Below are 10413 nucleotides of genomic sequence, written 5' to 3'. Positions count from 1 at the left end.
ATGTGTCTTGTGTCACAATAGCACTTTGTTCCTCAGGAGGCAACAGTGAGTCACTGTAGTGTCAAATAGATGTGGCTGTAACAGAGGTCTCATGTAGTAAAGTGGCTCCTCGGTTTTACTGTGTGATGGCAGTCATCCAGACTATCCACCTTAGAGAAGAAAGCAGCTTTTTCTTTCAGTTGCTGACCAGAGCTTAGCATGACCATAGGAGTGAGAGTGAAGGTAAATGGACTGATGAACAGATAGTTTCATCCTCAGCTCAAGACAGCAGTTCCTTTCTCGTAAGTCAACTCCCCGACTTTCAGCTAACGTGTCGCCACACACTTGGAGTATGTCGCTTGTTTGTTCATACTGGCTACACTTCTGGTAAGACTTACCGTCACTTAATAAATAAATAATGTTCAGAAAAGTAGCATGGACCCATATTATAGTATAAACTCACTTCCGTATTTCATAATGGAAGGCAGTTACATTAAGTTGTATCCTAATTACTGGGATTTCAAGAGTTATGGCCAAAAAACACATTTGTGAGGTCAATGTCACAAAAAAAAAAAAAAGTTCATAATTGAGTCCAAATGTACAGTTCAACCAAATCTGACAGAATTCCCTGAGGTGTTTCAGAAACAAGATGGGACAGATGAGACATACACATCCACAGACAACCCGGAACTTATCGAATTAGTTGGTCTTTGCCATTTTCAACTTTAGGGTCCTTCAAAATGTAAACAAATAGCCTGTTTTACAAGTGGAATAAAGAACTGCTCATGTTTAAGTTTTAGGTGAACAATAATCCCTCTCAACATTTACCCACATTCCCTTCAGATAACACCGTCACCAGGGCTGCACAGTGCCAGACATGCTGTTTACAGATCAAATTGAAGAAAAAACATGAAGAACATGAACATTAATCCAGCACTGGCAAGAATTCAGGTAGTAGTAGTAGTTGCAGTCCTTGCAAAGTGTGCAGCTCTTGTCATTTCCTTCTTGGGTGGATCTTTTCATAAACAAACTTCTTGGGTTCCACGTTGACTTGCCCATCCTTTTTCTTGATCGAGTGGGAACGTACATATTCAAACTGTTGCACTGCAAAGTCATAAAACTCATTTTCTAGTTGCCAGCTTTCGGACTGCTGCAGTTTGGCGAGTGTCTCTTTTTTGATGGGCCTCTTCTCATTGGTCTGTCTCAGATGGGATTTGCTTCCTGGAGTGATACAAGAGTCATTGATTAGTCTTTAAGTCTCAGTGACACAGAGTCAGTGCTGACTGGAAGAGCAACAGATCTTTTAAGGGGTGTAAAACAGAACTGGTGTGAAGGTAACATAATCTCAGCAACAAGGACACTTCACCTTTACTTCCACGTTCCTAGAGCTAAACAGCATTCCAGATAACCAATGGGGGCTGTGACAGGATTTTACCTTTTGTGTAGAGCTCTGTAGCACCCTTAAAGAAGCGTGGGAGCACTGCCTCCAGGATAATGACAAAGTCCTCCAGCTCCTCAGTTATTCCCACAAGCAAGTAATTACTGACCAGGTTGTACTTGGCCTTTTCCAAGGCCCATCTACTGCCTTGTTTCCTGCACACAAAACATTTGAATTATTTTAAAATTCATGAGAAATGTGACACCAGTCAGCTGGCTTGTAGTCTTGAGTTACATAACTGCACCCCATACATGCCTCTACGTAATACACAGTCTCTTGCTTCCCCCCTTCCTCCCAGAGCCGTACCTGTCAGTCAGTGTGAAAAACTAACTGACAAGAATGGAATACTTGCAATACACTCTTCAACCTTTCAACTCATTTCAACCATCTTTCTACTGAACCTGCAACATTCCAGACAAAGCTCAAAGCTTTGTTGCATGCAATTTTGTGCAACACGTCATTCCCTTTTGTATTTGATGCACTGTATATTTTTTTTGTATGTGTTACGTAAAGGCAAGTGATGCACCTACCGATGCAGATTAAGAGATACCTGCAGATAAAGCCTCATCGGTTGCACCTACTGAAAACAAGCAAGATTTGTACTTGCCTGAAAGTAGCCAACCTATTAAACTCCAACTTTTGTTCCTTTATACATTTTTGCTGCCTTTTTCATTTCATTTCTTCTTTTTTCCAATTATGATTAGAACAAAAATTAGCCAGAAACACTTATTAACTGCATTGTAACAGAGAAATATGTATCAGTGTAGGCAATAAAGGTCATCAAAATGCATTTAGAACTTAGACATTGAGCGATGGCAACCTTTGACAGGGAAAGTCCACCCATATATACAAAGAAGTTATTGAAAAATACGTTTTTTCAAAGCAACAGCCACTTCATTTAGCCACAGTCCACTCGTTCGCAAAATTTCGTACTTGTATGTGCACCTGAGGTTGCATGTGAATGTGTGAGCATCAAATTGCTTCCAAAAAGCCTTTAAATGATAATTACGCTAAATAATATTATTAAAATGAGGCAAAGATTCGTGTTAAAGTATGAAATCCTTCCCTCTGCATCTGCCTTCACCACAGTCTTTTACATCTCAGCCGTCGGGGGGGTCGTGTTCGATACCTGTCAATCAAAGCAAGATCTGAGGGGAGACTAAAGGGGAGTGACACCGCGTTCGGAGAGTCGTTTCTTTTGAAAAACCTTGGAACACAAGAGGCCATCCCCCCCTCCATCTGCGTATATGGACAGACAGTCTAGAGGACATGGGCTGTCCCATGCAGAACATATCTTTTTTACCCCAAAATACAGGACATCCTGGGAAATAGTGGATAGCTGACAACCCTATGTGCAATGGAAACAGGGCCACAAAACTTAAGCCCATTTTCCTCATGATGCCAAGAGGGTGTGTCTGAAAGCACTATGATGATACTTCAAGAGGCATGTTGGTTGAGAGGCGGCAAGCTTGCCTGTTAGATGGGTCTTCCAAAACACCTTCCTTCAATTTAAAAAAAAAAAACTTCAATATTTTCTTCCATTTCAAGGTTCAAAAACTTTCCTTGAAGCTTTTAAACAAAACTTTACTGACAGTTGTCAATGGCCAGAACAGTTTGCGGGTGCCCACAACCACACTGTGTTTTGGCATGACAGTTAGCCCATGCAGTGCAGGCTCATAATCTTGAACTAATGTCAGGATCTGTTTTTATTTGGAATGCATTTCTAGTTTTGTTTTGTATTCTGTGCACTGTGACGTTGCTGTTAGTTTCGCTCCCTCTTTTTGCCTCCACGGTGATTGCTGTGTCTGTCCTTATGTGTCCGCTTGTGTCTCTTTCCCATGCTCCTGTGTTCAAGCTCTCTAGCATTCCTCACTCTGACTCCTGTGCTAGACCAGTTTTGGTATTTTTTGTTGTTGTTGTTGTTCCCTGTCTGTTGTATCTGCTTGATTCTGCCTGCCTTTTTGTGTTTTGACCATTTGCTTCCTCCCAGATAAAAGATCTTGTTTTGTAGACTTTGTGCTTCTGTCTCACTCCTTTTTTCGCAATTGGGTCTTCGCACACGACCCGTTCACAGCTTTGGCTTTACTTTGCAAATAATCTGCTGGTTAAGCCTGACGCAGTCACCTTTGTTAGTCCATCTATCTTCCCAGGAATTATCTCAATTAATGATATTACTGTCATTTTTATTATTATATCGACATATTAAGTACATAGTCTGCCATTGCTATGATGATGATATAATATCTTAATGAAAGTGCACTCTTTATCTAAACACTACGACTGTCAGTTTCTCAGTGACGTGTTTAGCCCCCAGCTGGTCGGGATGAATGCTGTGGCTTCACTGAGAGGTGCAGCGCAACCATTACAATGTGTGTCGATATTGTTTTACCGATGTAAAAAAAACACACATATGCTCAATTATTGTGACAATTATTGGGATAGAAAAGTGACTGAGGCCATTTGTATTTATTGCACAAAAGCTTAATTAATCATTTACCGCGACGGGCCTGCTGCTCATACAGTGTTCATTGGAATTAAACATTTCTAAAAGCATACAGAGTAGATCCAGCTTACCCACCAGCATTCTGAATGGTGGCCGCAGAAGAAGGGGACCTGCAGCCATAGTTTGTCATTACCGCAGTCTCTGCCACCTTCTGCCACACATTCATCAAAGGTCTAAAATGCAGAATAAAATTTGGTCACTTCCTCTGCTAAAAAAAACAATAAATCTTGAAAGATTAATAAACTCTGAATAAAGACCGTTGTGTCCCCTTGCTTGCTGCGGCGGGTGTCAGGCTTGAGGTTGTCTCCGTATCGTAGGAAGTAGTAATACGATACTAAGCGCTCTGTGGGATCCCGTACCATATTAATATAGATTGGTTTTGTTGGTAAACCGTATCTTAACAAAAAGAAAACAAACAACATCAGACAAATGGAGCAACAACCTTTAGTTAAACTTGTGTGTTTAAAGCTTTTCCACAGGATCAGGTAACAGAAATGCCCCATTTATACCATTAGATGGTTACCTTCAATCCTTGAAACAATGGTACCAAAGGAGATAAGCACAACGAGGCTTGGAATCAACTAAAGCACACTTTAGAAACCAAGACATGACCTCCTTTTACCTGTATCGCTAACTGTTAATTACTAACCTGGATTTTAATGGTATGATCGGAAATGAGGAGCCTTACATTGAGAAGTCTATAAAAGCGAAATGGCCATGAAAGAAGGCAGGTTTCTTCTCTCTCCAGTTGGTGACGTTGTGTACAAAGCTTGCCTGTAGACACAATGTTGGAAACTAATTATGAAGCAGCAGGGAAACGCATTTAAAGCAAAACCATAATGAAAAGCACTGGAACAGACGGACACAAAAGACAGACCTCGTGTAATAACCCCCCATACAGATGGGTCTTTTAAAAAACTTCTTATGATGGAAGGATGACTATACAAAAAAGAAAAGAAACTAATTTTAACCAGGTGTAGAAAAAATGTACATTTGCTGAGTTGATAAAGGCTCTCAACATGACATCTACATGTTTAAATCAGCCCTGAGCATGTGCAGCAAATGTGGACATCTCCCTTTTATGACATATGAAAACTGAATATTGATGCCCTCTTAGCACCACAGTGAAAGCATTTTTCTGGTGGTCAACCGGGATGTTAAGGGGTTTTATTATGACTTGACTTACAGTTTGTATTATTGCCAGAAATGAGCTCTACTGCAAACAAAACTCTACGATATTCACATTTTGTGGAGTGAGATAATTTTCACTAATAAAGACTTTCTAAGGTGAATACGCCTCAAAATACACTCAGATGAACTGACCTTGGACGTTACTACTACAAGCTTCATGCTCTTTCTGTTTACGTTACAAACTCTGCAGTCATGTTTAGCCACATGCTAGCAACAGCCTTGTTTAAGACACTTGAAGCATTCAAAGGCAGGCGCTGTATTATGCCAGCTGTATTACACTGCTGTAAGATGTACATAAAATGGTTGTTGGGAGGCCAAGTAACTAACAAGTAACAATTTGTCGCTATCCATGCCCAGGTTTTTTTTCAAGAAGGGAAAGTCCATCCATCCATCCATTTTCTACCACTTATTCTGACAAGGCTTGCGGGGGGGCTGGAGCCTATCCCAGCAGCCTTCGGGCGAGAGGTTCACCCTGGACAGGTCGCCAGTCCATCACAGGGACATCAGGAGCAATTAGGGGTGCAGCATCTTCTATGTATCTTCTATGTATCATGTATACAGAGTATACAGAGATCTCAATATTCAAGTCTCTCTGTGTATGTAAACACCATATCCTTATGATCAAAACTGGGATGTGGCTCATAACCCAAATACTTCAGTCCTTGTAAATGCACTATTTTTTTTACCACTATCAAAAGATCCCCAGCATTAGTCTTGAAACTAATGATAATTTACAGCTCGGTGACTTGTAGAATTTTACACTGAACTTCAACTGTCAGCTCCACCTCACCTCAGCCCCTCCTAGCCTCTCAAAATGATCTGTAATCAAACTGTCCTTTCACTCTTTTTTACACAATAGACTTGTTGCAACCTAAAATGTCAAACATCGACTGAATCCCACATCAGTTGTAACCAACTGATGTCTATATCTCTTCAGAAAAATTGTCGTTTGGCTGCAGTTGGTCCCATTGTGGACAAATAAAATGAAAGCTGTATTGACTTTGGGTCAGTATCATTCAGGGCAGCTACATTTGTGATGTTTTAACCTGCCGATTTCAGTTCACAAAGTAGAAAGGCAGTAGAACAGGTCTTCGAATCTAGGAAGCTTTAAGAACAATTCAAGGCATCTTTATATTTCTCACTAAGGTCCACCAAACCCTGAGGCGGAGTACTCCACTCACAAGTATGTGCTTGGTATTCCTTCCGTCACTGTAAAGATGTTAAGTGTTGTATGAATATAAGAACATCTAGAGCAGTCTAAATTCAGGATATTACTTCACTGATATGTATCCAATAAAACCCACCAAAAAAATGAATGCTTAATCGCAGTTTTACAGAATCAATTACCTGAGACTAATCACAAGATCTATATTTAGGGCTCTACCCTAAAACCCTGTAGCCCATTTGGTCATTAATAGTTTGTATTGCTATACTGCCTCAATGTTCTAATGCTAACAAATGTAGCAAACAAGTAAAATAGGCACAGATTAGTTGGATGGTCTTACCTGGTCCTGCAAGGACATAACAGGGGCGTTTCTGCTTGTATTAACGTGGAGGACATTAAACAGATTCCTCTCACACAGGTCATAGGCGAGATTAGTGAAGGAGGTGCTGGCCGTCTTGGGCACCTTGTTGTAGATGATGACTATGTCATTTTGATCATATGATCGCTCCCAAAAGCCATCTTTACCCCCGAGCAGTTCGGTTTCATCCAGCTCGTATTTCACAAGAGTATGTTCTGAGTTGGGAAAAGACATATTTGACATTATTGAACAGAGAAACTGTTTATGCGTGCTGAAAATTACAAATTCAACCGGTTTAAGAATTTGTAGTAAGGCTTTTAATTTAACTGAATCAATTTAGTCTTGAATTTTGAGTCACCCTTTTCTGGCTGTGTTACTCGACTGGTTTTCTTTGCTGAGTAGGTCTAATAAATTAAAGGATAATTGATGCTTACTGTTGTACTCATTTGACAGCATGCACTATACATGAAATAATATCCACTGATGAACACAATGTGCTCCATCAGCGTTGCGGGGGGGGGGGGGGTTCTAAAAAAGCTACACTGACTCCATTTGTTCTGGCATACACTGATAAACTCAAACATTGTGATTCCCTGTCTGACACTGAGTCCCCAAAGCCCCGCTTTTGCTGCCAAAACAACCTTGAGTGAACCAGGCATGGACACCACAAGACCTCTGAAGGTGTGTTGTGGTATCTGGCAGATTCTTAAGTCATGTAAGTTTTGAGGAGGAGCCTCCATAAATCAGAATGGGGTCTGGGGAATTTGGACGGCAAGTCCACATCTTGAACACTTTTAATGTCCCGCAGGTGTCATTATCCTGATGAAAGGGGCCATGGCTGTTAAGAAATACTGATTCCATGAGTGAAGGGGTGTACTTGTCCTAAAATAATGTTTAGGTGGGTGGTTCTTGTCAAAGGGACATCCATATGGAAGGCAGGAACCAACATTTCTTAGCATTGCTCAGAGCCTCAAACTGCCTCCGCCTGCTTGCCTTCTTCCCATACTGCGTCTCAGTGTCCACAGACACGCCCATCTACATGATGTGAAATTGAACACGATTCACAGACCAGGCCACCGTCCTTCATTGCTCCGTGGTCTACTTCTGATTCCATTCGGTAGCTACACAGCCATGTCTGGTGTGTGCTCTGACACCTTTCTATCAGAACCAGGGATTGGACAGCACAGGCTTGCCTTAACTCCCCACATGCATCAGTGGATCTTGAGCACTCATGTCTCTGTTGCTGGTTTACAGGTTGTCCTTCGGGTTGACCTCCTTTGTTAGATAAAAAAAATCACCGTAGAACCGGACCACCCAACAAGACCTGTAGTTTTGTAGATGTTCTTCTGTCCCACTCGTCTTACCATCACAACTTGAACTAAATAGAAGTTGCTCAGATCCTTACACTCTTCCATATTTCATGCTCCAACACAACAAACTAAATGACAGAGAGTTCACTAGTTGACCGACTCTAATCTACTACTAAGTCATGAAAGATGAATCCAGGACGATATATTTTGATGACACATCTACAGACTTGAAAGAACAACAAACAATTGAAAACAATCCCCTGCTACTGCTACTGCCAATTCTAAGCTTTGCTAACACGGAATTCATAGTTGATAATTAAGTCACAAAAACATTCCAACTGAGGGTAGGGTTAATTATTTGGATCTGAAAAGAGAACCCAGGAATAGTTTCAAAATTAGATTACTTCTTTTTTCCATTGTAAACCATAACTTTGTATCATCAAGAGAGGTTTACACTCACACACCTTACACAATTCCAATAGAGCAGCACTGGAATAAGTCCTCAAGCCAACTAATAATTTAGCATCACTGAACATCCAGTTCCCCCGCCTGAAAGTCAGTGAGCTTTTTGAATATTTTTTTTTTTAAATGCCAGAAATATTCTGTGGTTAACACCAACATAAAGTGATGCATCACCTAAAAATTGATTTCAGCCTTTGATGGGACTGATCCAGTTCCACGATGGGTTTCAGGTCTGATATGGATGTAATTCTGTTAGTGTACACACGGTGTCGGTCCACATTCCCAGCGCCGTAAACAGATCCGATGCACAATAGTGTAGCATTAGCTATCAGCTAACTCAGCGTGGCCTTTGCTTGGATAACCCTAACTTGTAACGTGTGAAGCGACTGTGACAAAAACAACGATCCCATCTAATATTGTGAACAATATATACTAAACCTAATGTTATCCTGTCATGGCAATGGGATGATGACGCAGTTGTTGCAGGTGACTCACCAGGATGTGGTGTTACTCAAAAAGAAGTAAGGATACCCATGGGTACAAAAGTGCTGGTACCGGCAAATTCCAAACCATTTCCTGCACTGACTAGAAAATATATATTATTATTATTTATATATTTATTAAACACTAAACATTATATATATATAATTGTATATAAAATGTTTAGTTAGTGTTTAGTTGGTGTTTAATAAATAATTGTTCCCGATGTAGTGCAGTGTCATATATGGACAAAACATACACGCACACACACACACACCGACTTACCGACTTTGACATTTGCGTCCTCTAGTTTATGAATCTGGTGCTCCATCAGTAATACAGCCAGTCCGAATAATGTAAGAAACAGCAGCTGAAACTTTTGAGTCGCCATTGTCCTCAAAAGCGCCATTGAACAAAATCTGACCGCTCCTCGTCGCCTCAGCTGGTCTCTGCTCCCCTGCCTGTGTAAACGAGCGCTGCTGAAAAACTGAACAACTTATTTCATTTGAAGCTGTCTTGAATTAGAAAGTTAGCACCATTTGTTGGGAGGGGTTAAACACAGGTTTATCACGAATGCTCTCAGTTAATTGACAATTAAAAGGTGTAAGCACTGATTGTAGCCTGTTAAACCAAGTCGGTCGTCCCTCCTCTGTCGTTATTTCAGAGATGTTGACGAACCGCAGAGAGGCGCGTGTCATTTCCTTCATCCAGATCTGCGTTAGTGATGCGCAGCAGGTCCAACCAGACTGCTGCTTTGCATACAAGCAAACCTGTTGCGATTTTAGCCACAGTATGCGGGCACCATCATTATCATCCCCACCTTCTCTTTGACCTGCAATCATAGTCTTTGCTGCCTCATTCATATCATTCTTACCTTCTATACTCGTGGGCTACAGAACAGGTTCTTTTTTTATGCTTCACTGACAGAGTTTTGCCTTTGATTCTGTTTGGTTTTCTTTTTGTCTTGTTGTTTTCTGTTCATTCTTTCGTTCGTTCGTTTCGGTGACAGAGGCTGGGGGGGCAGGGGGTATAAAGAATAGGAGAAATATACCGACTCAACTTTCTCTTGAGTTAAACAGAAAAGGTTAAAAAAAACAAACTGTTGTTCTTCAATTGCACAACAAAGCTCCAAATGTAACCTATTAAAAAGAGACTACATCACTCTGATTTAAACATCTCTGCATTAGTTCCCAATTCAATTTAGAACTGATTACAAGATTTTATTAATAACTTTTAGGCTCTCTCTCCACACTTGCCCTGGGTTGAATTTCTGACCTCCTACCATACACCATTTGCTCCAGCTGCAACCTAAGGTCCTCAGCCAAGGTTCTGCTCACTACCAGGCAAGGGGCTCACACCCTCCCTCACTTGCTGGAACTGAGGACAGCAGACAGCAGCTCCATATTTGCCTTCACATCTCAGTTAAAACATATTTTGGGTAACATTGTTTGATTTGATGTGATTTCTGAAAGTTCTGCTGCCTATGAGTATCCTCTGTATCACTTTATCTGTTTTATTATTATTATC

At 40.9% G+C, this 10413-nt stretch overlaps 1 protein-coding gene across 1 annotated transcript; it reads right to left on the bottom strand.

Moving 5' to 3' along the window:
• Positions 1-532: 532 nt before the first annotated feature.
• Positions 533-9609, bottom strand: hs2st1b (heparan sulfate 2-O-sulfotransferase 1b). The gene is made up of 7 exons (XM_086225137.1): positions 9172-9609; positions 6617-6849; positions 4609-4694; positions 4178-4316; positions 3996-4093; positions 1415-1572; positions 533-1200 (listed from the first exon to the last, which is right to left on the bottom strand). Exons 1-7 carry the CDS (start codon positions 9293-9295, stop codon positions 974-976), a joined length of 1065 nt encoding a protein of 354 aa, XP_086081263.1. The 5' UTR covers positions 9296-9609; the 3' UTR covers positions 533-973.
• Positions 9610-10413: the final 804 nt, after the last annotated feature.

This window comes from Aulostomus chinensis, chromosome 14, assembly GCF_037954235.1.
Source record: "Aulostomus chinensis isolate RoL2024-O1b breed Wild chromosome 14, RoL_Achi_v1.0, whole genome shotgun sequence".
Classification (NCBI taxonomy): Eukaryota; Metazoa; Chordata; class Actinopteri; order Syngnathiformes; family Aulostomidae; genus Aulostomus; species Aulostomus chinensis.
The sequence above is the reverse complement of the archived record's forward strand: the minus strand, read 5'-3'. Positions and strand labels throughout refer to the sequence as shown.

Coding starts and splice junctions, on each gene's coding strand:
- hs2st1b (XM_086225137.1), bottom strand. CDS start 9,295: ATGGCGCTTTTGAGGACAATGGCGACTCAAAAGTTTCAGCTGCTGTTT. Junction 6,850..9,171: donor GGACGCAAATGTCAAAGTCG/GTAAGTCGGTGT, acceptor TTCCCAACTCAG/AACATACTCTTGTGAAATAC. Junction 4,317..4,608: donor GCTTTTATAGACTTCTCAAT/GTAAGGCTCCTC, acceptor CTTTTTGTTAAG/ATACGGTTTACCAACAAAAC.